Source organism: Sander lucioperca, chromosome 16 (assembly GCF_008315115.2).
Source record: "Sander lucioperca isolate FBNREF2018 chromosome 16, SLUC_FBN_1.2, whole genome shotgun sequence".
Taxonomy (NCBI): Eukaryota; Metazoa; Chordata; class Actinopteri; order Perciformes; family Percidae; genus Sander; species Sander lucioperca.
In genome coordinates this window covers 18,346,301-18,372,961 of record NC_050188.1, presented here as the reverse complement: position 1 = coordinate 18,372,961, position 26,661 = coordinate 18,346,301, and the positions used below count along the sequence as shown (strand labels likewise).

The window sequence follows — 26,661 nt, the reverse complement described above, 5'->3', positions numbered from 1 at the left end:
ATCACTGAAAAAATATGTTTACTGATACAGATAACATCACTGTAATCAATCCACATGTCTACAACATACAGCGAATTGAGCATCACAATTAGCATATGCCTCAGATAGGAGTGCTATAGGCCTATAGACACGTTTTTGTTAAAAGATAAAGAAGTAAACAAGTCGAGTATAATGTTCTCTCTGTTGCCTTAGACATTTTTCCCACATGTATTCTGAAAAATGGGATAAAGAGATCTTTTCTGACATCTTTTTAAATTGAAAGATAAAGACTTACTGTAAATCTCATAGCCTGGCCAGTCTCTTAAGGGTCTCCAAATTGTGCTCCTTTAAGTTGACCGTAGTTGTTGGATTTAAGTTGACATGACATTTCTAGTTGGTAATCATTTATGTTTGTATTGATTTATTTCATCGCGTTGTAACATCTACAGTATCATAACAACATTACAAATTGCATTTTGCGCATCTTCATCAATTAGGAAGAATAATATAGGAAAATACACTTGAGTGGGAAAGAATAAAGACACAAACTAACAAATAGGTTTTCTTTGTGAAACAGTTTGCCCTCAAATGAAATGTACCCAATACAACCTGGTGATGAATTGAATTAGATTGTCAAGTGTTAAATGTTTTCACATAAATACAGATAAATCCTACTCATAAATTAACAGTGTGCATTGCTTGTAAAACTGTGTAACAGTTCCATCTAGTGGAGTGTTACAACAGCGCAGCAATCCCACCATATAAACGAACATGACCATCTTTAAGTGTAAGGTAATGTAATGTATGTCAATACTAGGTATGAATTCAAAATTCAAAAGCCTTTGAGAAAGTGGAAGCGATACAAAGTTTTTTGAGAACTACTACAAAAAAAGCTCTCTTTACCCACAGCTGGGAGAGCCAGGCGGTGAGCGGTGGTAGATGCATGAATGCACATATTGTCTGCTTCACTCGCCTCATTATGAATTTATGGTGAGCATGCCAAGCAAGAAGATTCCCCTCAGGCTACTATGTTATACTGTATGCTCTTATAAATACAAGAGAATATAAATATAAAGTTTGTTGCACACTAGAAATCCTACTTTTCTTTTTCTTTTTTTATTAAAAATTGGTGAATAAAATTTTGTGAGTGTGATATGACTTCTACAAATGATTGATGACCATACAACTTAATTCCAGTGTTGGAACATAACCAAGTACATTTACTCAAGTTGTGTTCTTAAGTAGTACTTAGCCTAATTTAAACTTAGCAAACATTTGAGTGCAAGACTTCTACGTGTAATAATATCTTCGGACATTGTGGTTTTACTTTTATTTGAGTAAACCAATGTGAGTAGCCTACTTATTCCACCACTTCTAATGGTCAGCATAGTTTATACACATGTATCCTTCCTAACAGTTAAAGTAAATGTGTACATTTCCTCAAGTAATGTAGGCTACTTAAGTACAATTATGAGTTACTTGTAGGCCCACTTACAAGTTTTTCCATTTTATTCAAATAAAACATGATATTTATAAAAAATATGATGCGTTGGTAAATGGTAAACAACCCAACAGTTTGAAAAATCTTCTGCAAGCTACATTAAAATGTAATTTTAATGGATTTGTGTATTAAGTGTAGTTGTATAGTGTGGTGTTGCTACTTTAATACATAAGTAAAAAATATAATCTTGCACCAGTGCCTCCTAATTGATAAACTGCTTTTTTGTGGTTAGATTTAAAATCCCTATTCATTTAAGTAAATCATTTAAATAGTTGAAGTACCACATCATGGCATGGTAGTAGTTTATGTGTTGTGGTAACACCATGGATGTGTATAATAAGAGGGTAAGTGGCAGAAGTGACACAAAACAAACATAATTTGTCGTGAACCCCCGCGAAAATCTCGCGATGACAAGGATGACAATCGGAGCGCTCTGATTGGATGAGAACGTCAAACCGATTGGTCACGTGGGCTGGGGTCACTTGGCATTCTGGGACACAAACAGTGGTCTGTATAGCTTTGCGTCAACAGCAGCAGTTTCCACTGTGGAAGGAAGGAGACGAGAGGATAATAACAACCAGCCAGCAGAGAAAGAGCAAACATTTTTTTTTTCTAATGCGACTTCTTCGTCTTGTTTGTCGCTCTGTTGTCCGGGAGAAGCGTATGAGGAGGCCAGCTACGGCGGTTTAGTTTCTGAAATGCAACGGTGGACTTTATTCACGCAGCGAGCTAGTTAGCTAACGACAGGAGTAAGTTAGCCTTCCAGTGATTTTTGCTAGTGCGTTAACGTTAGCTGGATGGCAACGCTGGTGGAGTCATAAAAGTTGATGTTCTTGCACCACTTCGACTCTGGTCATTTCAGTCCAAAGAAGAGTTGATTGTTTTGTAACTGACAGCTCCCTCCATCCTACACTACACTGTCCTGGCTGAGGGGTAGCAACTCTGAATATGTCGAGTGTTTCAGACAGAGACTACAGAATTGGCGCTTTTAAGTCATTGGACTGGCACGTTGCTCAGCTAGTTTACCCAAGATAAACCTCGTTAAATTGGACAATTCATGTAATGGCCAAGGAGAGTGACGGATTTCATCTGTATGTCTCACTACAAAGTTGCTGTCAGAGTTGCATGACAATGGGTTACCACTGCTAAAGCCATCTTAAAAGTACATAGACACGTGGCTCTGTTGAAGCTCAACAAATTTATATTGCTAGACATGGACTTGCGCTGGATGTAAAGACTGTCTGGAAACCTCAAACGTCATAGCTGTCTTCAGGTCGGACAGTTCATCTGAGCCTTGCTGCTGGTCCCCAGAGCTTATCTGAGGGCCATCATGTCAATGTCAGGGTCCACGACTGTGCAGCTTTTCACCAAGCTTGTCAAGCATGCGGTGGGCAAGGCGCAGATTCAGCTGAATCGCTGGCTGCAGAGGACTGCCACAGATGAATGTGACAAAATTGACATCCTGATATGCAGCACCTTTGACGAGACAGGGGCCGGCATAGGGAGGTCAGATGGAGACCCTGAGGTTATCAGTGACACAGGGGGAACGACCTTCAGCAACAGTGGAGAGTTCAGACACCCATGCTGTATCACAACCTTTTGCTTCAAAAGCGCCCTGCTGGCATGCATCCTGACTGCTGTGTGCTTCTCCTCGGTTGCACTGGTGCGCCAATACCTCAAGGACCTCCTGCTCTGGGTTGAGAGCTTGGACAGCTTCGTTGGAGCCTTGCTGTTTATAGTTGGTTTAATTATTGTGTCGTTCCCGTGTGGATGGGGATATATTGTTCTTAATGTGGCAGCTGGCTACCTCTACGGCTTTGTGCTGGGCATGGGACTAGTTATGGTGGGAGTTTTAATAGGAACCTTTGTGGCACACCTGGTGTGCAAACGACTATTGACTGACTGGGTGCTTAACAAGGTTGGGAACAGTGAACAGCTCAGTGCTGTCATACGAGTGGTGGAGGGAGGAAGTGGACTCAAAGTTGTGGCCTTAGCGAGACTCACCCCCATACCATTTGGGCTCCAAAATGCAGTTTTCTCGGTGAGTATGAAAACACTATAACCAGCTTTTACTTTTCACTTTAGAAGGACATTTGACATCATGTAGTGTCCACTGTAAATTCATATGGTTTTAAGCAGAAAGGTCACAGCAATGAACCAGCCAGGAGAAGAGCTCATTAACCTACTGGAGGATGGTTCAACGAATCACTTGCAGTCATGAGAATCAAACGTGTGACCTTTTCGATTTTAAAAAGAAATTATTTTCTTATTGCTAGGCCAACCTAACCCACATAACTACCTGGAAACCAGCCTAAAAGAAGAGACTGGGAGTAACATGTGGGCTAGATGTTTATCATTTTAGTTGTGATGAATTTCGGACTTTGAACAGAGTAGGTACCTGTTGCTTCACTATTCAAGGCAAACCACAAAATCTAATAGCAGGAAAGAAAATATAGGGCCAGTCCCCAGAGAAAGAAAACTCATTCCTCTTGGTGACAGAGGAAGCGCTCCTATGAAATGGATTCTATTGTTGCCTAAGGACATCAAATATTTTCATCAGTTCGAACTATCAGTATCGCATGTTCAAGCCCTAGTTAAGGTTTTTAGTATTTGGAGTAATATACGATACCATGTGATTTAGTAAAGACTAACTCATGGACATTTTTTTGTGAGGTAAACCTAAAGTCATTGGTCAAGGCAACAAACATTATAAGGCTTAGCAGTATTAGGATATTGCTTACACCTGCTCTCCTACACTTAACCTGAGACCGTTGACCTTCGTACATGGCATGAATAATTTATCCTCGCTGATTACCCTTCTCAGTCAACCCATCTATACCTCGAAATGGTAGTTTGAGCCTTGATGGATGTGTTACTGTGTATTGTAGGAAATCAGCTGGAAGGTCACATAACATGAAAAATGTTATGCCATTTGTAATTGAAAGATTAATGGAGAATACCCGCCTGAGCGTGAACTTGACGTTATGTAGCCATTCAGGCTGAGATCTCCAGAGTATTTCAAGCCATTCTGCTACAAAAAAAGTTCTAATGTCACTGTCTCCAATTTCTCCAGATTATACAATATCTCACATGGAGCTGGAAGCGCTTCACTCATACCTCATACCACATTTTCAGATTGATTCCATTACATAATTGTCTTACATTAGCTTGTCTCCTAAAAAAAATCACAACCAATAAAAACAAACAATATCACAAGGTTGTTAAACACTAAATATTGAAATAATAATGCTGCGAAAATGGAGAAAACATAGATTAAGTAGCTGGAACTTCAGTGTACTGGAGTACCACCAACAGCAACACAGTATCAGGTTTGCACAAAAGGAAACTGAGTCTTAAGTGGTTGCATGCTTATATCCTCAACCAAGTAACGGCAGAGATACAGTGTGTTAATGTGCATGGCATATCTACACAAACAATAATTGTGACCTGACAAATATCCAAATGGGATGAAATGTATATATCTATATAAATTTGATTTCAGAGTCAGTGTGCAGGCATTTTTCATCAAGCACAATTCTCTGATTTGATATTTGATATGAGGCTGGTCAAATTGACTCTCATACAATGCAGCACTTTAAAATGACTAGTAGCATACACACGTCCAAGGATGATGTCGGCAAAAAGGACAAAGTTCAGTTTATTCTAGTTAAATTGGAATGTAGCCTGTTTAAACAACATCTCATTTCAAAAGTACAATGCACATTTTAAAGCGATTAACACCACAGAAAGCAGTTGGATTAAAATGCAGTCAAGTCATCATATGCCGTATTTCATAGATACTGTTTAAGTGAATAGTGACATTTCTATTCCCCTTAACTTTAGCCGTTTTGAATATTGCAACATGTTTATGGAAAAATATCTGATGAGAAGAGACTCAACATAGTGTTGAAGGCAGAAACCAACAGTAGCGTAAACATCCAGAAGTGAATGTGAAAGGGGCGCTTGAAAGGCATTCATAGCTTAAAGCATGAAGGAGTTGATGCACAGGCCTGAGGCAAGAAAAGGAAAAATAAGATGATGTAAGTGAGATTCACAAGTACAGTAATTGCATGTTGCAAAGCCAGTAGATTTTCTGGGGTGACTGAATTACTGAGACATTTCTCAGTGGTTTGGGTGTTTGGCGTTTGCTTTTGATAGTTCTATGCACTCACAACAACCCTACAATAAACACTTACTATTTGCAACTCATTCAAAATATTCTCGATTGTGTCGGAACTGTATTGACCCACTTCTGGTAAATGTTGAGGTTTACATTTGATTGAATTCTATTGGAAGCTGTCTAATGATTTGTCAACCCCTATTTTACATTTATGGGGGTACAAAATCTTAGAAACTGACAAACCACAAAATGATTTAACCCAAAACAATAATCCCCTTCCCTACAGCCTCCAAAATTGAGTTGACACCCCTTTGTTGACAGTGTAAACGAATTAGAAATAAAATGTTTCACACGTGTAGTATTTATTACAGGGCAATTTGATTGTGTGTCATTGCAAGGGTGTAGCTCAGATTCCTGTTAGGAGTTATGATGCCTTACTCTAATGTCATTTGGACGATGCTTTACGTTCTGATCCTTGCATGTTACATTTACTTTGCACTAAAGATCTTAATAAAATTAGAAAATAATCACACAGTAATTCGCACAGAAGTTTACAAAAAAGGCTTTACCATGTGGTTATTTCATATAGACTATTGAAATACCAGAAAACATGCTATATTGTGTAGGGGTGGGAATCTCTTGGCACCTCATGATTCGATTCCAATTCAGAGGCAAACGATTCGATTCTAAACCGATTATCGATGCATCTCGATGCAACAATTTTTTTATGTACATTTCCATGCGTGATTTTTAAAAATATACATATAAATCTGAGTTTGCTACTCAGTTTGCTAATCACTTCCTAGACAAAGCAGCTAGACAAAGCTTAGATTTTGACATACAGTATTTGTCACACACAAGTTTTAATGAAATGTTTTGTCTACTGAGGTTTTTATTTGTAGTCATTCCATGCTTAAGCCTTACACATGCTTGTGAAAGTCACCTTCTCTTACAGTAATCTTCCATGTCAGAGGCTCAGTCATGTTTAAAGGTGGATCATTGGCTTCTTAGAACATGAAACATGAGGTGGTCAGATGTAATGTGATAAAGTAGAAATAGCCTATATGTGTTTTGCCTAATTATTTTATGTACGTCTTATTAGATCATTTGTATATATACAAAATGTAATATTTTTTTCTCCTTTTGGCCATTTTTGTGTGTGTTTTTTTTTTTTCTGCACTCTTGCCTAAACTCTAAGTTGTTATGTCATTATCTCATCCTCTTTCAGTTACTCTGTTTTCTGATTTGTACTTGTCTGGACACAGTAACTAACCTCAGAATCAAGCATTGAATCATTCTAGAGAGAATCGCGATGCATCTAAGAATTGATTATTTTTCCCACCCCTAATATTGTGATATATATCGTTATTGAGATATGAAATGACCTACATATTGGGATAGAAGATTTTGGCCATATTACCCATGCCTACTGGAAATACTGCTGTGAATTATATTTAGGCTTAAATTTAAGCTCCATGCTAAAAAATAAGACAATTTGTGATGCTAAAAATTAGGATTCCTCTGTATTAGTACCTACCCATTATGGTCACCTTTTAAAAAGATTTCTTTGAACAGGACATACAAACCTAGCAGATGGTTTTCTTTTGCCTGACTAACTTAAATGGTTTCTCTTTGTCATCTGTTCATACAATGGGCTCCATGGTTAGGACATAGCTCTGTTTCCACAAGTGGCAATGTCTCACTTGTGCAAGGATCATACTTTAACAGTTGTCACAACATTGAACTTACTGTTCCATTCTGCAGAGGTGGAAATGAGATGTCAAAGTCTAAGGGGCAGGCTGTTTACTCTGTGTTGCCCAACTGCTGCCACTGCCATTATTTAGGGCCCTATGAAATCCGTCTTTATTTTTTTTCAAATTCCGTGTTTTCGGATTTATTTTTAGCCCTTTTCGGATTTTTCGGATTTGCTTGTTTTCTTTTCACTTCTAAGCAGTATTGACCTTTAAAAACTCAGTGACACAAACTCACAATTCAGCTAATGCACTTGCATTTGCATATGCCTCATTTGGCCAGAAACACTAATATAATAATGTAGCTCCTCTGTTACGGCTAGATGTGTAAATAAGCAACTGTTTGCTAACAAGTTTACTGCCGATAAAAAGGGATGATATGGCAATGTGGTACTGTGTATTTTGTCATTTATGAAGAACTTAAGCGCAAAATGAACATGTGCAAGGATCAGAATGTAAAGCATCATCCAAATGACGTAAATATTGCCGTAACACAGCTGGGTTTTTGGCATTGCGATAGAAATTATATAGAAAAATACATAATAGATATTTTTATGTCGTTTGGCGAAATAAATTGCCCAACCCTATTAACCATCATTCAAGGTCAGTGGGACTGGAGAAAATCAGGCTCCTCACCCACCTCAGTGTGACATTTTTATTTCCAGCAGTAGAAGTGAAGGTCAGAGTGGAGCATTCAATAGAGAAGATAAACCGTCCCTACCAGAAGCAGGCTAATAAGCTGAAACTTCCAGTTTGCCTGCTTTTTCTACTACATTTTCACGTCTCGGCCCGGAAGGGTTTCAAACCCAGCTCAAGTCTCTTAACTATACACATCTTGTAATTCATCTTACCCTGTTGTTCGTTATTAAGCCTAGCTGGTATTGTATCTTTATTATCTTATTCTCCACAATAAAAGGTGAAACTAACTGTGGGTGGGTCATTCCAGGCCTGTGCTGGCTCACGGTGGAGTTATGTGTTGTCTGCTCTGTCCTTGGTAAGCACTTTCTGTGGATGAGGCTAAATTTCACCGTGCCCCGAGCTTCTTTCTGCTGAAGTTGATGGTGCTACATTATAGCGGGTAACCTAAAACGACACAAAGACTGCATTAGTTAGCAAAACAATGGGACAGCCCAGGAAAAATGTTTGAATACTTTTGTGGACGAAGAAGACATATTCGGCTCCCCATGTGTATTTTATTACATTTTATCACTGCTCGCTGGCCTGCCTCCATCCCTTTGCTGTCATAATGAGCTGATGAAGCAATTGCCGAATTCATTGTGTGATTTATATGCAGGGTTTAAAATTAGCACAAATGCTGGTTAAATATGGTAGATTGGCTGGTAGATTTGCTTCACTCACCAGCCAAAAAAACAATGGCAATCTATTGAGTGGCTGGTAAAATTTGAACATCCACTAGCCATTTGGCTGGTTGACAAAAATGTTAATTTTGAACCCTGTTTATATGACCCTAACTACAGGCAAACATGTTTGTACAGCCTTTAATTACGTCATGTTCTTTACCCTTCAGTACAAAGGGTAAACCCTGTGTGTGTCCAGAATCCTGAAATGTACTATGCAGTCAAGTCTTCCTGTTTTGTTTACAAGCACAAAGTCAGACCTGCATTGCTGCTGCTCTGAATAAATCAGGTCAAGCCTAGGATGGGACGTTTCTTCACTTGAATTTGCAGATTATCTCGATACACAGGCTTTCAGAAGCAAGTAGGAGGTTCAGTAGGAATTCTCTGCGCGGTTATAAAATTACCAACTAGCCCTTCCTTGGTCATATATTACACTGCTGCATTTTCTAGATGCCTTGGTGGGAGGTGACTTCAGCGGACATTTGCTTCACAACTCAGGGATAATGGCTGAGAGAAAGAGAATGCATTCCTTTTATACATCTTCAACTTTCACAGGCTCACATGTCATGTCTCAGAGATCTGGGGCCGGTTTCAGAAAGCTGAAAGAGTTTGTTAACCGTGAGATGAGGGAAACTCTGGGTTTTCTGTTTCAGAAAGGGAGGTTAATCAAACCTGAGAGAGAGAGGTAACTCCAGCCCGTTTCAGAAAGAGAGGTAACTTAACCTCAGAGTCACTTACTATGGTAACTGAGCCTGTGAACCTAACCAGAGGCCTGTACTACGAATCAAGATCAACAAGCTCTGGATTTCTTTCAGTTACCCGGCTTCACTAACCCTAACAACCGCGGTCCCGCATAACCTGTGTCACGACGCTGTTTAACAACTAGTTCAATCAACCCAGGGTTTCCCAATCCAGCGGCGCGCGCGTTCACATAAAAGAAGCGGTGTTTGCACAGCACGACCAATCGCAAACATCTACCAGAGCCTCATATTTTACATACATATTGCAAGATTATGAATTATAATTCTGTTAATGATGGTGCTACAGCCTCAGAATGGGATTAGTAGGCCTAGGACTTTTTTGCCCACAGGATTGCACCTAAATGAAATAGATTATAGGTTCAATACCATTTCACCAGTAATATTATGTACTTATGATTAAATATGAAATTAATACACTATATTGGAACTTACGCATTTACTCTTTTTCTCTTTTTGCAATTTTCTCCCACGCAAATTCTCTCTTTTGCAGCAGCCGCTGTGTTGCTTTTTTATATATGTTCAAACTCACTCTATGTGCGCATGAGTATTTCCGCCGACTAGTTTGTTTGTGGTTGTTACCATGGTGAATCGTAGTATCATTGCTCCATTCATGCTGCCTTTTTATAGTGGTGGTGCACGCGCTTAACTCTGAGTGAACCTACTCTGAGTTGATTGAACCAACTCAAATCAGCTGTTCTGGAACTGAAAACTCAGAGTTTCCCATTTTAGGGTAAATCAACTCAGAGTTCAGGGTTAGACTCAGAGTTTGTTAAACCTCCTTCCTGAAATGGACCCCTGCTGAAGTCGTTTTGATTGTGTTGACACATGGTTTGGACACCTCAGTGCTTTTCTTTTAAGGAAACATACTAAACATACTGAGGATAAACAACTTGATAACATTAGCTTGATTAACCAGGTTTTGATAACATCAGTGTCCTATAGTGTAATCTATAAGTGTAACCCAGGCTCTAATTAGTGTGTAGTGTGATAACAGGAGAGGGTTTATGATTTATCACTGTGAGGAGACACTTGGGCTGGATCTAACAAATGTTTTCCAGCCCTGATAGCATTTTGGCTGAGGCAGTGTCTTACAGCAACTCACTGCGGCCCTTGACACACCACTATCAGCCACTGTGCACAGTGCCAAGGTCACATCCTCACGCGTTGGCTTATGTCATCACTTAATCAAGGGATCAAGGTTTACAGCAACACAGACAATTTTTGTACAGTATTTAGTTGGTTGTACTGAGATATGAAATGAGACACTGAGCTGGGTGTGTGATATGCCGTAGTTCAAGGTAAATACACGAGATTGTACGTTACCAGTATCTTGCCATTTTTCTTTTTGCGGCTCCAAATGAAAACATTTGCAACAGCGTTTCTCAAAAATTGCATTATAGCTGTGATCTTGTTCTTTAAACAGTATTTTATTGAATAAAACTTGAACAATGCATCTGTATTATCATTTTCATTTTTTGTTGGTATCCCCTTCTTCCCACCCCTACATGTCAACATACATATAAAACTACACATCAAAAAAGAAAATAAATACATAATAATAATAATAAATTAGATAATTATTACTATTAAAAAAGGGACAGATACAAAATATATATATTATGTATATAAATATACATATGCATAGCTACACGTATACCATAGTACAGTGAAGAGCTAAGTAGGTACATGAATAAATAAAATACAAAATAGCATTAGGGTTTCCAGCCTGCATTATAGCTTGCATACATTATGAGTTAGGAGATTCTGTGTTCCATTTGGGAGGTTAGAGACAGTGTCATAGGATGGGTCAGTCAAATGAGTCAAGTCAGTATATTAATCTGAATGATCAGGGGATACAGACATGAGTGTGTGATACAGAGATGAGTGGTTGCCAATATGAAAAGAATTTGTCTGGTTGTAAATTTGATTAGAATTTTTCTTAGGTAAAAAACCTGGGGAGTTTTTTTTCCCTCCAAAAATTGTAGTAGCAGGGTTTCCCCCATTGTATTGCAAGCCTGGTAGCCCCCCAGGCCAAGTTGCCCTCCAATAGGCCTAAGCCACTGGGAATTATTTTATAATGTATTTTTAAGACGTGTTTTTTTTTTGTATTTTTTAAACTACAGTTTTTATACGGCTCGGTTGGAAACTTAGACATAGTCATATTTTCAAATCTCCAGTTAGCTTTTAGCACTGACTTAATGAAGAGCCCTATGGACTCTGTCTTATAGCTTTTAAATTCTCAATTTCGCGATTCCGTCAATGATTCGGTTATTACAAAAAATATTTGGCTCTACATTAATGCTGTCATCAGTCTGTGACAGGCCCCACCTGAACCTCGTCGGAAAAAAGACACTTGCCACCAGGCTAAACAACTTTTCTGGGGGAAACCCTGGATAGTATATAAATTTATATTTAAAAAAAACAAAAAAAAAACACTTTAAGACAATAGTCATTCGGCTTTTGAACGTATTTTACAGGGCAATTTTTTGTCAGTGCGAATTCATTTGACCTGGCTGCACTCAAAACAGTGGGTCTGGATTGGATGGTTATGTGCAGGAAAATGCAGTGATTAGTTAATTTGTTGTTGTTGTTGTAAATAAGGAGAATAATTGAAATATATACATTTAAATATAAGTTGAAGCCAGTAAATGTGTCTTCTTACATTTAGAAATGGCCATGTCTGTGGGTCATACATTGTACAGTGATGAGTGAGAAAAGGACGTCCAAGGTCTGCAGAATTTATTATATGCTGTGTTAAGTGGAACAAGGTATGATTTAAATGCGTTTTGTTATACAACATTACAATAGTCAAGAATCGGAAATATAAGTTGAGAGGCAGGTTTGTTACGAACACTGCTTGTAAAGCAATTTCGAGATCAACGTAAAACTCAGATCAATTAATTCCAAAGTTTACTTATGTAACGCATGATTAATTTGTGATGTGAATGACAGTTCAGAATCAAGCCATACACCAAGATATTTAATCTTGTCAACTTTATGCAGAGAAATGACATCAGTACAGGTTATTGCACAGGAACCAGGTTTGGATTTGAGTTTCTGTCTAACACCAAAGATTATAGTATAGGACTTTGTATTGTTGACCAAAATGTATTATTATTATTATTAAAAAAGTTGAACACAACAGTTATTGACAATTGATTCAATTATTTACATAAATAGAGAAGAGAAGTGGTCCAAATGTTGACCCCTGAGGCACACCTCTTTGTTGAATCAACAGACCAGATTTACTTCCATGTAGGACAACACTTTGATTTCTGTTATGCAAGTATGAATTGAACCACAGATCTGCATTTTCAGAAAGGCCGATAGAATGGAGCTTATCTAAAAGCAGATAGCGATCAACAAAATCAAAAGCTGTAACCTAGTTAAAATAATAAAGCTGGCACCAGTGGTGAATTTAAGTAGGGCAGTAGTTGCTGCGTGATTAGACCTTAAGCCAGATTGAAATGGTGATATGATATTGTAGATACTGAAATATTGTGGAAGTTGATTATAAATAATGTTTAACATTATACATTTACATTATAAAACAAAGACTTTAGCAATGGGACATATAATGGATATAGGTCTATAATTTTTCAGATCAAGTACATCACCTCCTTTATGGAGTTGAGTGATGCATGCACATTTCCAGATAGCTGGTAACTCACATGTAGACAAAGAAAGGTTGAATAAATCGGCAAGTCGGACACAAGGGAATATGGGAAACTAGTTTAATGAACCTGTTTTCTATTCCATCAAGTCCTGCACCACTGTTTACATTTTATTCATTAATGGCATTCTGAACTTCAGTTGGTAAAAACTTTCCAAAAAAAACTTCAGCAATGTGAAATATTACTGAAGAAGCCAATCAAGTGAGAGTCAGGTAATAAGTCACATTCTTCTGACTGTGCTTTGCTATACAGTGGCTTTACTAATATGCTCCGCATCACCAATGTGGTAAAGAAAACTGCTGTTTGCAAAAAAACGTAATGTGACACAAAGAATCTGCTGGGATGTAGAGCATCTCCAAGAGAAGAGTAGAATATTATTATTATTATTATTATTATTATTACTTTTGTCAGCAACCCACCCCTTCTTATAGTTTCTATAGGTACACATATTACATTCGTAAATGTTTAAACAAATGGTAGCACCCTTAGTACAAAAGTGTTTTGTGTGTTGAAGAGCAGTTTGGTACAAAATGGCAATAATATCAACCAAATAGTGTTATGTTCAGATAGCTGGCTCCATCTTAAACTTCAAATCTCTTGACTTGTCTAAACTTTTGTCTCCTCTCTAATGTTATGAATCACTACTGAAATCTTCAAAATAGTGACACAGTCAATTAGCTTTAGTTTTAGCTCTTGCTCAAAATATATTGAACTTCAACCCTAGTCTTAAATATGAATGCACAATGGATGCTTTTTGACTGAATTATATTTTTCTATACTATAGCTTAGTATAGGTTTTTCCAGTGTGCTTAACTCCTTTTTTTTAAGTTTGTAAGATGTTTCTCCATTTTCAGATCACAGACGTGTCCTTGCCAAACTACCTGGTGGCCTCCTCTGTGGGTCTGTTGCCCACTCAGCTTCTCAACTCCTACCTGGGCACCACGCTTCGCACCATGGAGGACGTCATCGCTGAGCAGAGCGTCAGCGGCTACTTTGTGTTCTGCCTACAGGTGAGCTGATGGTGATAATACATTAAGCTTGAAGATAATCATTTCTAAATGTCCTAAAATGACCCTGGATTTAGTCTTTTAAAGTCTGTGTTTAGTAGCGTGTCTTGGTTTGAATTAAGTGAAATGTTTTGTTGGTGGATCAGTGCTTTTTTTCCTCCCTTATATTCAAAATACATATTGTCTACCAAACCTTATCCTAGTGCATAAGCATTGACATCTGCCTCTCTCTGAAGTCTTTAGTTGCATAAACATCTGGAGTAGGAACGGTAAGCCTTTTGTATATATGCAAAGTTACACCCACACTTCTGTTTAGCTCACAAAGGTAATTTAAGGCCGTCACCACATCTCCAAATCTCCAACACCTGTTCAGCTTCATTTAATCCTCATGAGTGCTAAGGCATCATGGGTTGTTTCATAGTACAACACTTCATATGTTCACAGGGGTCAAGGGTCAGTTTAAGATTAAGTAGGTATCAGTGTCTCATGCAGAACTGAAGGCTGTTGCTCAAAATTGATATCTGGCCTTAATCAGACGGAAACCTTTTTTAACACTGTTGGTGGGAATCTCCATCTGGAATAGCTCGGTTTTCTCTTACTGTTTTTACCAACCAGGATAAACATCATACATACAAATGGGTTTTTTTTAATGACAAATATATAGAAACAAATAAATATCAAGAATCTTGGCCGGGCTAGCTGTTTTCCCCCTGTTGCCAGTCTTTGTCAGTCTGCCATTGGTACCAGATGGGGTATCAGCATTGGCAGACCGTGATTTAATAAATCAGAATAAGTATTAAGAGAGAAAAAGCCGGATCGGTGCACCTACCAACATCTTTCCCAGATGGCTAGTTAATAACTTCAAATATTAAGTAGCAAACTATTTTTTTATCTTTCATACAGGCAGTTTTTCCAGAGATTTCTGATTAATTTTTATAGCTGTAAGAAGTGTTTTGCTGTGCTATAAACTATGGCCATTTTTGTGACAAAAGTGTGTGGTTGTAATGCACTGCAATAGATTGTGTATACAGGTATATCAAATGTATTGCCTCCCCTCGTTGTACTTTTATTAGGAGAGTAACATATTAAGCCCCTGACACACCAACCGGACGGCTGGCAGTCGGACTGATCAGTCGGCTCCCCGAGGTCCAAAAAGTGCCTTGGAACACACCAAAGCGACTCTGTTTTGAGCGTACGTTCTGCGCGTGCGCGAGACGTAATACAAAAAATGAAAACCGGTAATGACAACGCGTCACGTGGATCTGGCTTCTCCAGCCGATAGTAACGGCGGCTTGTTCGAAATACGATCTCGTGTTTTACGAAAATAGTTCACTGAAACGTGTTTCTGAAAACATTTAAAGCGAGAAACAGGATGTACAGTTGCTGAATCTGTCTTCATTTCAGATCGACAGGTCAGTTTAAAAGATTTTCGTCTGATTTTGAGAGGCATTCGTCACTCATCCCGCTCGTTAGCACTCCACCAATCAGAATGGTGGAGTGAGTCTGACTGCCCGCCCTCCGACCAAGCAAGTCAGGTTGGCCAAAATGAAGGCCGACAGCTCCTCCGACAGACGACGGCACGGAACACACCGAACAGACTCGAGTCACTGACCTCGCCAGACTGTCCAACGGCCAATTATCGGGTTGGTGTGTCAGGGCCATTAGGCACACCTCATTATATAATGGAATTCAGTTCACCACCCCAACAAAAATGAAAGCCTCAAAAAATGAATACAAAATTAAATAAACAAGAAATAACAGCTGTGTGTATCTTTGTGTCAAACACAACATTGTGACTTCTTCCTCTTTCCTCTGCAGATCGTCATCAGCATCGGCCTGATGTTCTACGTCGTGCACCGGGCACAGGTAGAGCTCAACGCAGCCATTGCTGCCTGCCAGATGGAGCTGAAGTCGTCGCACCTGAACGGCTCCTCCACCAATCACAGTGGGTTCACCTACTGCAGCAAGAGGGCTTCAGCCAGCAGTGGAAACTGCATTAATGTGGTGTGACCGTGAATCCACACATGAGGCAGTAGCTTGTATGACTTGGCCACCTAACTGTAATACTGCAGAACTCAAGGGAACCTGCTGAGTTTAGACAGTGTCTGAAACATTTTGGTGGTTTATAATTTTCTACAACATATTCTGACCACCCTTGTGAGAAAACCCTAAAAGCCTATGTATTTACGATGTTCTAGAAGTGTGGGACCATGCACATTTTGAAAAAAATGGTGCTGATGGAAATGGTTTTGCAGTACATCATCATGGGAGTTTTTTTTTAAATTTTTTTTTATTTTTGGATCAAGGTACTTAACCTATTCTTAACTTAATTTACTCTGTTACAGGATATGTCAATGAAATGATAATATTTAGAGATATCAGAGGTGGCTGAGTGAGCGAGCGAGTGATTAAAAACAATAGCTAGGTATTAACTGCCTGCTAACACTATGAATGTGCAATCTGGAGCTTTCTAGAGAACCAAGGAATTGTTTTTCCATTTCAGTGTCAAAAGAATGCCAACCTATGCACCTTTCTTTCATACTACATCTGTTTTTGTTTTATTTTAGGAGACTTATGACCAGTCTACATCCAGTGCTAATTTACAGTAACAATAATAAGGGCCTTATTAATATTTTGCAAGATTTGGCTTTTTAGTCCAGTTCACTTTTGTGAAGTGTCTTATTTTTGGACTTTGAAGAGAGGGGGGGAAGCTCTCACCGAGCATTACTGTGTGATTTCTGCTGGCTTACGACCACATCAGCTGAATTGGCCTTGTCTGCCCGGAGATCATTTTGGCGCTTCTGCAGTTTTAATAAGAGCAGCTGGGGGGGGGGGCAGATTTCACAGAAGGAAACTCAGGAATGTTTCTGCCAGGAAAGTTGAAGTGCAGCTTGATCAGCTCCTCGGTAGCACAGCCACATGTTCTGCTAAAGATTCCCACACTGAGCTGAAACTGAGATGTCAAGCTTCCCTGTAAATGTTTAGAATTCATTTTGATTTTACATTTGTTTTTGTTTTACATTTTTATTTGGCTGTGAGATTATGCATTAGGATAATTACATAGTTTTTGCTTAAGATGGTAGTTTTGACAATTCTGTGCAATACATCAAAGAACGGTGACAAAATGGCATGAATGTCGTATTTCAGTGCTGAAACCAAACTAATCACAATTGCTCTCGCGCATCAAAAATAATACAAACCAGTCGGTGTTTAAAGTTTTACTTACATTATAGATGAGTAAGCTAGATGAGATAAAGAGGCTGTTATTTTTTTTATGTGCTATTCTTTGATAAAGCCTATCAGATGCCACGACACTGGCCCCACCTCAGTTGAGGCTACATGTGACTTATGAGTGACTTTATTTTATAACTTATCGTTGGTGGTAACTAGAAATGATCTGTAAACAAAGTTTTCATGCTGTAGGTTCTCTTGCACAGTCCACTACAAACAGACAAACACTATTTTCATACAGATAAGTTGAACTTGGAAGGGGTGTGGTTGGTCGAAAGTTAAAACTTATGTGTCTCAGAAGCCGACAATCAAACACAACATGGACACTAAAAGTGATGAATGTGATAATATTTTTTATTTTTACATGAATTATTTCGATGCTGCTCCTCAGACAAAGTCTGGTTGAGGAATAATAAGGGCTCCTATATGAAATATTCATCTTTATGTCCCTGTATTTGTAATGCTGGCACAACTTTTTGTTTTTCATTTTCATTCTTGAACTAATCTTTTTCTTTCTTGAAAGCCAGATATAGTGTTTGCTCTACACATTTCATGCTGTCAGTCCTCTTAAAAGCTTGGTTACGTCCATGCAAAATGTTGGTTGAAAGTGCCCCTTCCTGTCTGAATTTAGCAATAATGTTTGAAAGTCAACAGCAAAAAAAATATGATACAAGTCCGACCAATAAGATCTGTTGCCATGTGTTGGGAATAGCTGTTTACTTCCGATGTGAAAAATCAGCTAGTAACCATTTATTTTTCTTTCAAAAGTGAACAAAAACTGCATTTTGAGTTGTTAGTCCATGTTTTCACTGTAAGGTTGAGTATTAATATTCCCAGGTTTGTGTTTCCGTGTTCAACCTGCCGGTTACCTCCCGCTGCCTCTGACCGACATTTCTGCGCTGCCAATGATTTGGAAGAGACACACAAACATCTGTGATCAGAACAGCTTGTTCAGATTTGTAGCACCTTCTTTGGAGGGTCCCTAAAACCTACTGATCGCTTATTGATGTTTAGCGATCAACCTTTCGCTCCTGTCACATGAACATTTTCTGAATCCAACTCAGACACATTTTCCATTTTTTTTTTACTTAAATTAAAGGTTTACGTAGAGAGAGATGAGTACATTTTATGGCTGAAAGATTTATAAAATCTACTCACAACTCTCACTCTTTGTTTAAAGCTATAGTGCGTAGTTTCTGTCGCCCCCATGAGGAATTCTAAGTAATGACAACAAAACTGTTGGTGCGTCCACATGATACAAGCCTTCCGTGATCGTGCACCACCCCCACCCCTCCTCCATGCAGTTTATAACCAAGGAGGACACAGAGGATTAAAAAAAACATGGACTCTTCAGAAGAGGTCATTATCTTCACTCAAGTTTCTCTGCGTGAAAGTCGCGGGACAACACAATCTTCTGAACATAGCCATACTGAGAAATACAGAGAGAGTTGTGTGGAGCTGATAGTCTTAATTAGCTTTGTAGCAACTCATTTGGCAATGGGTTGAATGTAACGGACGTTCATTATTATAAAAAAACGTACGCACTAAAGCTTTAAAGCCATGGAAATTAGTTTTTTTTACATACACAAGGCTTTCACCTGACAGCAGTGACATTTTTTAGACGCCCCTACCCTCCAAACAAAGTGTGATTTGATGAAGCTGTTCTGCTCAGAAGTGGAAAAGAAGTGGACTTTATACCATGATTAATGCAAAAATCAAATACATGAAACTTAATCAGCCAACGTGGACACACTTTATATTTTAGTCTCTCAACTGGGATTTTGAAAACTTGTAGATTGTGGGAAAATGAGCAGTTTTACAGTAAAGACTTTGGTTCCTCCTAGGTGGGTTCTACTTAACTTAGATATAGTTATGCAACAACTGATTCCTACGGGAAGTGTATTTCATAGACACCCACACAAGACCTGAATCTGGGATGTAACTGCACACACAACTGGACTGTTAAAAGTAGGACAGTGTTTTATCATTAACTCAAAGGGTCACGCTAAGGGTCTCGTTTGATGCTATGAAATGCAATACTTCCCATCTGCATCAAGTGCATTACATATATACTGTATTTTGTAATACAGAGAATTTTACAGTGTATTAATATAGATATTTATCACTGTACAATGCTTGTTCAATGTTATTTATGAAAGAGAAAATAAAACCTGTCAGACTTTGTTACAAAATCTTTGTTCAGTTTTTTTTTTTAACTTACAATTATTTGTATTACATATATTTTAAAAACTGACCATTTATGAAATCTTATGGATTTATAATCAGAATATTTTTAATTAATATAATTCATTTTTATTTACTCTTCTAAAATATGAATATCAATCAAACTTGATCTTAAAGGAATAGTTCAACATTTTGGGACCGACACTTATTTTCTTTCCATTAGCAAGTTGAATTGATACAACTCGTATAAATGTATGTATGCTAAATATAAGGCTACAGATAACATCGATAGCAATATTTACATGAGAGCCTTATAACCTTACCAACTAACTTTGCCAGATAGCATGTAAGTGTAAAATGTCAAACTATTGCTTTAATATTTTGTATGTAGTCCACTCCTCTTACTGTTTAATAATTTACAGCTCAGGATACCTTATGTAGTCAATTCCTGTACTTGTACTTGTCGTTATTTAAGATGGACTTTAGCAGCCTTAAAGTAACTGTTATCAGTGGGAAACTCTGACTTCTCAGCAGATGTTTTCACAGAAATGCGTTGCTGATTACATTTCAACTCCTCGCTATCTTTGTTTTGTTGAGCGCCCCACACTCCTATCATGAGTCCCTCAATATTACCTGGCTTCATCCTCGACGCTTTGAGAGTGATGCAAGACAAAATGTTCTTCCTCAGAAGGTTTCCCCTTGTCTTGCAAACCTCTAAATAACTGTCAGTCCACAAATATGCAGCAGCACTGTACAGCCAGAAATAATGCTGGCTTCTAGGGCAGTTTGTCACAGCAATTTTGAAGGATATCAGTGATGGATGTGGTGGTGGTGACGAGAGTGGAGCACCACTTACGCTTGCCCTTGCCTTGCCTTGCCTGTGACAAGCTATCTGTACAAGGGGAGGTGGGGGTTTGTGTGGACAGTGTCTGGCAGACATTGTCCAGATAGATCCAGCTTGTGAACAGTGCTGTGCCGATGTAACCACACACACATACAAATGGGAGCACAGTGGGAAAGTTGCCCACAGCCATCTGCTCACACCCCAAATACAACAGAAATACAAAACCCCAAAGAGAACCCAGCAACGGTCTATCAATCAAACAGTAACAGACCAGACTCCTCTTGCATTTTATTTCTCCACGTTACCAGGAGCTGACATACAACCCGCCAATCTCTTCTGGCTCGGGTCAGATCTGTGTCTGATCCATCATCATCCAACCCAGCCTCAAAGGACAAACCTCATCCCAGAGCCTCCCCGCCAGCACACTGATACGTCCACACAAAACCAAGAACATTCATTTTGACGGGCCTGAAATTAAAGCCCTAGTTCTCACTGAGGGCTACTCTTTTGAAAAAAAAGCACCAAAAATACTCTGTGAGGCTGTTAGTGCTTGAAAAAAAAGACATCTCAGAGTTAAATTGTTGAAGAAAAAAAGTGAGTGGAATGATCTTGGAATACGTCCATGCAGCCTTCCAGAGGGAAACTTTTGGTGTGGATGTTTATGGATTTGTGGAGGAGGGAAACATTGGCAGACAGACAGCTGTTGCCTCCATCTGTACCATCTATGACCTGCTACAGTTCTCCTCTCTGCTGAAGTGGGAAACTGCTCAGTTAAAAAATAGGGCAAAAATAGTGCACCTCTGGAGGACCCTGAGAAACAAGTTTAGATTTCAGATTTCTGACAATGCTTTGCTGCTCATCATACTTTACTGGATTGTAGCAAATGTTCAGTTTATTGCTATTGTATACACCTATCTCTGGCCATGCATGCTGACTCAATCTATTCTTCTTTGCTTGTAATGCAATTAGTTAATTGCATTACAATATACTGGACTATCAACAAATGTCTACCACTTTAATTAAATTGAAAACTACAATTGGAATTATTTTTTCAATTGACAGAAAAACATATTTGCAACTATTTTGATAATTGTTATTAATCGTCATTTTTCACGTGAAAAATTCCCCAAAATGTCCCTGGTTCCAGCTTCTCAAATATTAGTATTTGCTACCTTTCTTTGTTGAATGTAAACTGAATATCATTTGGTTTTAGACTTTTAGTGGGACAAAAAAAAGATTATTTAGAAAATTAAGGTAATCATTATTTGCAGCCCTACTTGTTTTTTCCAATCAACAGAGCAAGCAGAAAAAAATTATAGGAGTTTGTATGACAAAAAAAAGAAAAAACAAGAAACCTCATTCTTAAAGTTTTTTTTTTGTTGCTTTAGGTGAACTCATTAAAGCTAAACAGACTTAGCTCAAGTGTCCTTGCTAATCAGGAACCAGTGAGCGGGGACAAACGGGGGAGGGAGGCCTGTTCTGATGACGCCTGCTCCCAGGGAAGAGTCACATCTGTGTCCTCTCCTAAGGTCAGCTCTTCTTCGGTCTGTGTGACTGGGCTGTAAAAAACAGTGCTGTCTGCTCACCGAGCATACATGAAAACACTCTCACTCTCAAATCTGAAGGGTGCATTACGGAGAGAGGAGAGGCACACGTCTTGACAGTGTGTTGGCAGAGACTGTGAGAAGGTTACATCTGGTTTAGGGTAGAACTGAGGTCATAATGCAGAATTGTAGATTATAGGTGCAATTAAATCATTATATACAGTATCATTCTAATAGGCTTTTTTCACAGGAGACATTTTACATAACATAGCAGGAAAACATTGTTTGTTTTATTATCTATATTAGCTTAAATTACAATGATTTAGTAGTTAACATGAAGTTGAATTTGGAGTCACCAATCACTCAGACTGATTTTATTCCTTTTGTTGTAAATGCTGACTGCCATCAGAAAATTACTTTTTTTTTAATCAATTGCAATTCAACTCTGTGGTGCTCTCTAGTGGTCAGATACCAATACTACAGCCGCACAGTGCTGCAAACTTTGACATTTTAACATATATTGATGCTTTCGACATTTATTTATTTTACACACAAAAAAATGGGCAGAGACACATTAGAAGATAAAACTAATCAAATCAATACATCAAATGTACAGGTAACCAACGTCAGATGAGATCAGAACATCTCCTTTCACAGAGAACATGTTTCTGTGGTCTGAACCCAGCACTGACGGTGTGCAGTGGGACTGTAAAACACAAAAAACCAACTAGACCAGCTGATCCAAAACTTTAATTGGCATGTATCAGGTTGTTTTGTGCATTTCTACACAGCAGAGAAGCTACAGTAGATTCCCCAGTGATCACTAGTAAAGCGTCCACAGTCCAGCTTCTCCAGCCCCACCAGGGCCATGTGGTCGGGGGCCAGGTGTTGGACGCCGTCCTTGGTAGCCGGGCGGAGGTAGACCCGGTCAAAACGGCAGCGACTGACGTAAGGAACAGTCTTGTTGTTGTTGGCTTTGGTGTCCCATGTGTAGCGGCAGTGCTCCTGCTTTCCCAGTCGCTCCCACACATCGCAGACACTGAAGGGCAGACCCACTTTGGCAACCTGAGATAGAGCACAGAAAGGGCAATCATTTTTAAAGAATTGTGATTACTTGTATGGGGAAAGTTCATAACCAAAAATGTGAGCGAAAACACCATTGTTGCAGACATTACTGGGGAAGTGGACTACCTTTTAAGCTGTCACACATAATATTTTTTCAAGTCAATAATGATGAAAGACAAATGACTGACCTCAGTGTCCCTCAGGTTTGTGTCCCCTCCAAACAGGACGGTGACATCGTCAGGTGCGTCTTTCATCCTCTGCATCACCACTCGCAGCTGTTTCATCCGCTCCACCGCTTGGCCTTTACAGCTCTCGAGGTGGGACGTCATCAAACACAGCTTCTGGCCTTTGAAAGTCACCTGATTACAAAGAGAAAAATCCAATTTTGTAACAACAGAAAGCTTAACATGGCATTAAGTATTTGTACAACTATCTGTGGACAAACCTGAGCTACAAGCAGATTCCTCATCATTTGAGTAGTGGGGTAAGTTACTATCTCGCTCTCCACGAATTTGACCCGTGACTTCTTCAGCATCATCCCAGTGAAGTAACCATCTTCACCACCTGGTCAGCACATGATAAGGGGAGGGATAGTTAATATTGCTGAGCTCAGCAAAAGCATATCCAATATTCTATATAATACAGTTGTGGGGCCCTTTTTTGTTTAGTGCAACATACTGTGTACCAACAAAGACAGAAAAAGCAGAGTGCACTACAACAGGAGTAGAGACACTTTTGAGTAAAAATACCTACATCATAGGTCTTTTACACAGCAAACATTTTTACCTTGTCATAGTAGGTGTTACTAATACCATTAACAAGGGCTCTGTTTTAACCAGGTGTCCCAGTAAGCCATGACAGTGTGACAGTGGGCCAGCATGCCCAATACCAAGACCCTAGAATTTAAGCATCTAAATGGAATTCAGCCATAATTCTTTGTATCATTTACACCAGTGCTTGTCCTGCTGTGATATGTCAAAAAACTATTTTGTTATAACGACCTGCTGAGCATACTGTACCTTCAATGAGTAGGTAGCTGACGGCCCGTTTCTTCAGGTACTGGACGTAAGGTGGAATGAGCTCCTGTAGAAACACCACGTCAGGAGTGTATCTACATAAAGACAAGATTCACTCTCAATCACTATCTGCCTTTTACAAATTGCATCTCCATGGGCACTGCTCTGCAGCTCTGATATCAACAGAGTTTAATTAAGAAGTTTGGATCGCCTGCCACAAATAAAATATCAAAGTCATGCCAACAAAGAGTAACAGTGTATAAACACAAGCTTACAAGACTAAGAAGGAGCACAGGCCTCTGGCTCGCTCTCCAAGGTTGTCTGTATCAAGTCCATCCACGTTCCAGGAAATCAGTGACAGTTTATTGTTGTCTTCTTCTGAAGGTTTGCATGTGGAGGCTGGACTGTCTGCAGTCAAATCTATACTGGAAAAGTTCCATTGACTGTTATTTAATTTGGAGTTGTTAAATGTTGGCTTGCTTTAACAACAATAAGAAGAAAGAGTCATGGCTAAATCTCACCACACACAGTAACTTGGACAGTGACAAAGGAGGAAAGACAGTAGACTTACCAGTCTCCTGGAGGTTTTTCCTCAACTTTTTGCTTCTTTGTTTTGGGCCTGGTTTCACTCTCTGGGAAATCTTCTTCAAATACTTTCTCCAAATCAGCCTCAAAGAATGAGTTCAAAGCTCTCTGAAAGACAAGTGATGGGGAGTGATGCCTGACGATCTTCGTGCCATCCATAACAGATTTTTAAAACATTTTTTTTGATCACTTTAAGCTTTAAGCTCACTTTAAGCCTAATAGAGACTGATCTGATCAGCTAATAAACTGCAGCAGTGTTGAATTAGACTAAAATGTTGCCATATTGGCCACCAGCTGTAGCATTCTGTATCTAGCTGCAACAGTAACCTATCTAGGTAATGTCACAACTGAGAGGCCTCAGTTGTAGCTACTGTACCTCCATCTCCCACTCATTTTCAGCCAGGTAGCACTGAGCCACAGCGCTATCAGTTCCTGTTACTGCCGCAAACTCATCGCAGAGGCGACTTCTGTTTTCTTCTACATTAGAAACTGACGGTTTGTCAGATTTGGATGTAGAAGCCATCTTTTGTAGCCACTAGTTCTACTTATAGAGTTACACAGAAAAGTAGAGTTAAATGCAAACATTAGTCAATATTTTTTTCTGCAAGTTATCTCAGGTGTACCAGTGAAAGGCGTCCGGGGGAATTTGCTAATTAGATTACAACAAATCCCAGAGCAGCAAACTGTACTTTGTATGATTGAAAGTTAACACATTTAGGTTACATGTACAGTTACTAATGAATATCACCATATTATTATTATTGTGGTGCTGTTTACTTTCTTAACCGAATTTACAACACATCTAGCTTGCAGATTGGCAATCGGCAGATTGACTTGAAGTTCCGCCCGGACAATTCATCGAACGCAACAGTTTCCGGTGAGAAGTAAACAGAAGTTTGACATTGGTCGCATTTACTAACGTTAAATATGGTTTCGCTATCCCTAAATTCGTTAAAACAAATAATGAGAGCTATGGTAGATAATCCAGGCTTCGACAGAGTCCTGAGCAAGGTAAAGATACACATTCTGCGACATTTCTTGACCGTTTTAAGATGTATTACTGTGAGCACACTTTGTAACTCAGCTTGCACTTTTAAACTCAACGGGTTACCTAACGTTAGCTGGATAACGTCCGCTTTGTTGCATTGTCACAGATACCTATGTGTTTCCCTCAGGTGGACGTTTTGTCTGCCAGCCCAGGTAAGGTGGTGTGTGAGATGCGGGTAGACGAGGAGCACACCAACCGGGGAGGGACGCTACACGGCGGGTTGACAGCCACCCTGGTCGATGTCATCTCCACCATGGCTATCATGTACACTGAGAGGGGAGCACCAGGAGTCAGTGTGGATATGAACATAACGTGAGTCCACTAACTGTGTAAACTTTAAAAAGCTCAAATGTATTCCCCGCTGATCCACAAAAGAACTTTGCATCGACTCTGGATTAACCTGTGAAAAAAATACAGAGGACATGATCTCCATGTCTTCAGCAGTCTACAGTCCTGATTTCAGGCCTTGACCTTCAGTGTTTTAACAAGGTTAGGTTGAAGATTAACTTCATAAACTACAAATGTCAATGTCTTACAGATACATGAATGCTGCCAAGATGGGAGAGGATGTACTCATTACTGCTCAGGTTCTGAAGCAAGGACGGACGCTGGCGTTTGCCACTGTGGACCTCACCAACAAGGCCACAGGGAAGCTTATAGCACAAGGAAGACACACTAAACACCTTGGCGGCAGCTAAACTATCTCTAAATCAGATATCATGTAACGATACTGTCATAACAAGGGACTCTGAGTGAATATGTAAACTAACCTTTGCCTGTAGTTTGCAAAACTACTGACTGTACAAAAAAAAAATGTAATCAACAGTGGGGAGTGCAACGAATACTTCTCACGGCTGCTTACTTAGATATTTGTTACCACTGCTGCATATTTGTTGTCGAACAGTTACAGAAAAAACTCAGAGTCAATCCTGACCTAACTATTGTATCAATGGTACTGCTTCATGCACATGCAATAAAACAAATAGACAAGAG

General features: G+C 39.1%; 3 protein-coding genes across 4 annotated transcripts; 2 read left to right on the top strand and 1 right to left on the bottom strand.

The window, feature by feature from the left end:
• The first annotated feature begins 1,955 nt into the window (after positions 1-1,955).
• Positions 1,956-18,005, top strand: tmem64 (transmembrane protein 64). The gene is made up of 3 exons (XM_031296283.2): positions 1,956-3,521; positions 13,999-14,154; positions 15,970-18,005. Exons 1-3 carry the CDS (start codon positions 2,811-2,813, stop codon positions 16,159-16,161), a joined length of 1,059 nt encoding a protein of 352 aa, XP_031152143.1. The 5' UTR covers positions 1,956-2,810; the 3' UTR covers positions 16,162-18,005.
• A 3,761-nt stretch (positions 18,006-21,766) lies between these two features.
• On the bottom strand, positions 21,767-25,143 carry tdp2b (tyrosyl-DNA phosphodiesterase 2b). Its single transcript, XM_031296279.2, has 7 exons — positions 24,997-25,143; positions 24,607-24,728; positions 24,311-24,460; positions 24,039-24,130; positions 23,465-23,583; positions 23,208-23,378; positions 21,767-23,019 (listed from the first exon to the last, which is right to left on the bottom strand). Exons 1-7 carry the CDS (start codon positions 25,141-25,143, stop codon positions 22,738-22,740), a joined length of 1,083 nt encoding a protein of 360 aa, XP_031152139.1. The 3' UTR covers positions 21,767-22,737.
• Positions 25,144-25,449: 306 nt separating this feature from the next.
• acot13 (acyl-CoA thioesterase 13) lies at positions 25,450-26,660 on the top strand. Of its 2 annotated transcripts, none has more exons than XM_031296282.2 (3): positions 25,450-25,631; positions 25,796-25,980; positions 26,207-26,660. In XM_031296282.2, exons 1-3 carry the CDS (start codon positions 25,548-25,550, stop codon positions 26,364-26,366), a joined length of 429 nt encoding a protein of 142 aa, XP_031152142.1. In that variant the 5' UTR covers positions 25,450-25,547; the 3' UTR covers positions 26,367-26,660. The 2 variants fall into 2 exon arrangements, with proteins under 2 accessions (XP_031152142.1, XP_035848860.1); XM_035992967.1 differs by having other exon boundaries at positions 25,466-25,631; positions 25,775-25,980.
• The last annotated feature ends 1 nt before the right edge of the window (position 26,661 follows it).

Bases quoted from the DNA above. Each gene is read 5' to 3' on its own strand.
- tdp2b (XM_031296279.2), bottom strand. From the start codon at position 25,143: ATGGCTTCTACATCCAAATCTGACAAACCGTCAGTTTCTAATGTAGAA. The intron at 23,379-23,464 runs GTTTGTCCACAG...CTTTGTAATCAG, and splicing joins GGAATCTGCTTGTAGCTCAG to GTGACTTTCAAAGGCCAGAA. The intron at 23,020-23,207 runs GTCAGTCATTTG...GCTCTATCTCAG, and splicing joins CAAACCTGAGGGACACTGAG to GTTGCCAAAGTGGGTCTGCC.
- tmem64 (XM_031296283.2), top strand. From the start codon at position 2,811: ATGTCAATGTCAGGGTCCACGACTGTGCAGCTTTTCACCAAGCTTGTC. The intron at 3,522-13,998 runs GTGAGTATGAAA...CTCCATTTTCAG, and splicing joins TCCAAAATGCAGTTTTCTCG to ATCACAGACGTGTCCTTGCC. The intron at 14,155-15,969 runs GTGAGCTGATGG...TTTCCTCTGCAG, and splicing joins ACTTTGTGTTCTGCCTACAG to ATCGTCATCAGCATCGGCCT.
- acot13 (XM_035992967.1), top strand. From the start codon at position 25,548: ATGGTTTCGCTATCCCTAAATTCGTTAAAACAAATAATGAGAGCTATG. The intron at 25,632-25,774 runs GTAAAGATACAC...GCATTGTCACAG, and splicing joins TCGACAGAGTCCTGAGCAAG to ATACCTATGTGTTTCCCTCA. The intron at 25,981-26,206 runs GTGAGTCCACTA...AATGTCTTACAG, and splicing joins AGTGTGGATATGAACATAAC to ATACATGAATGCTGCCAAGA.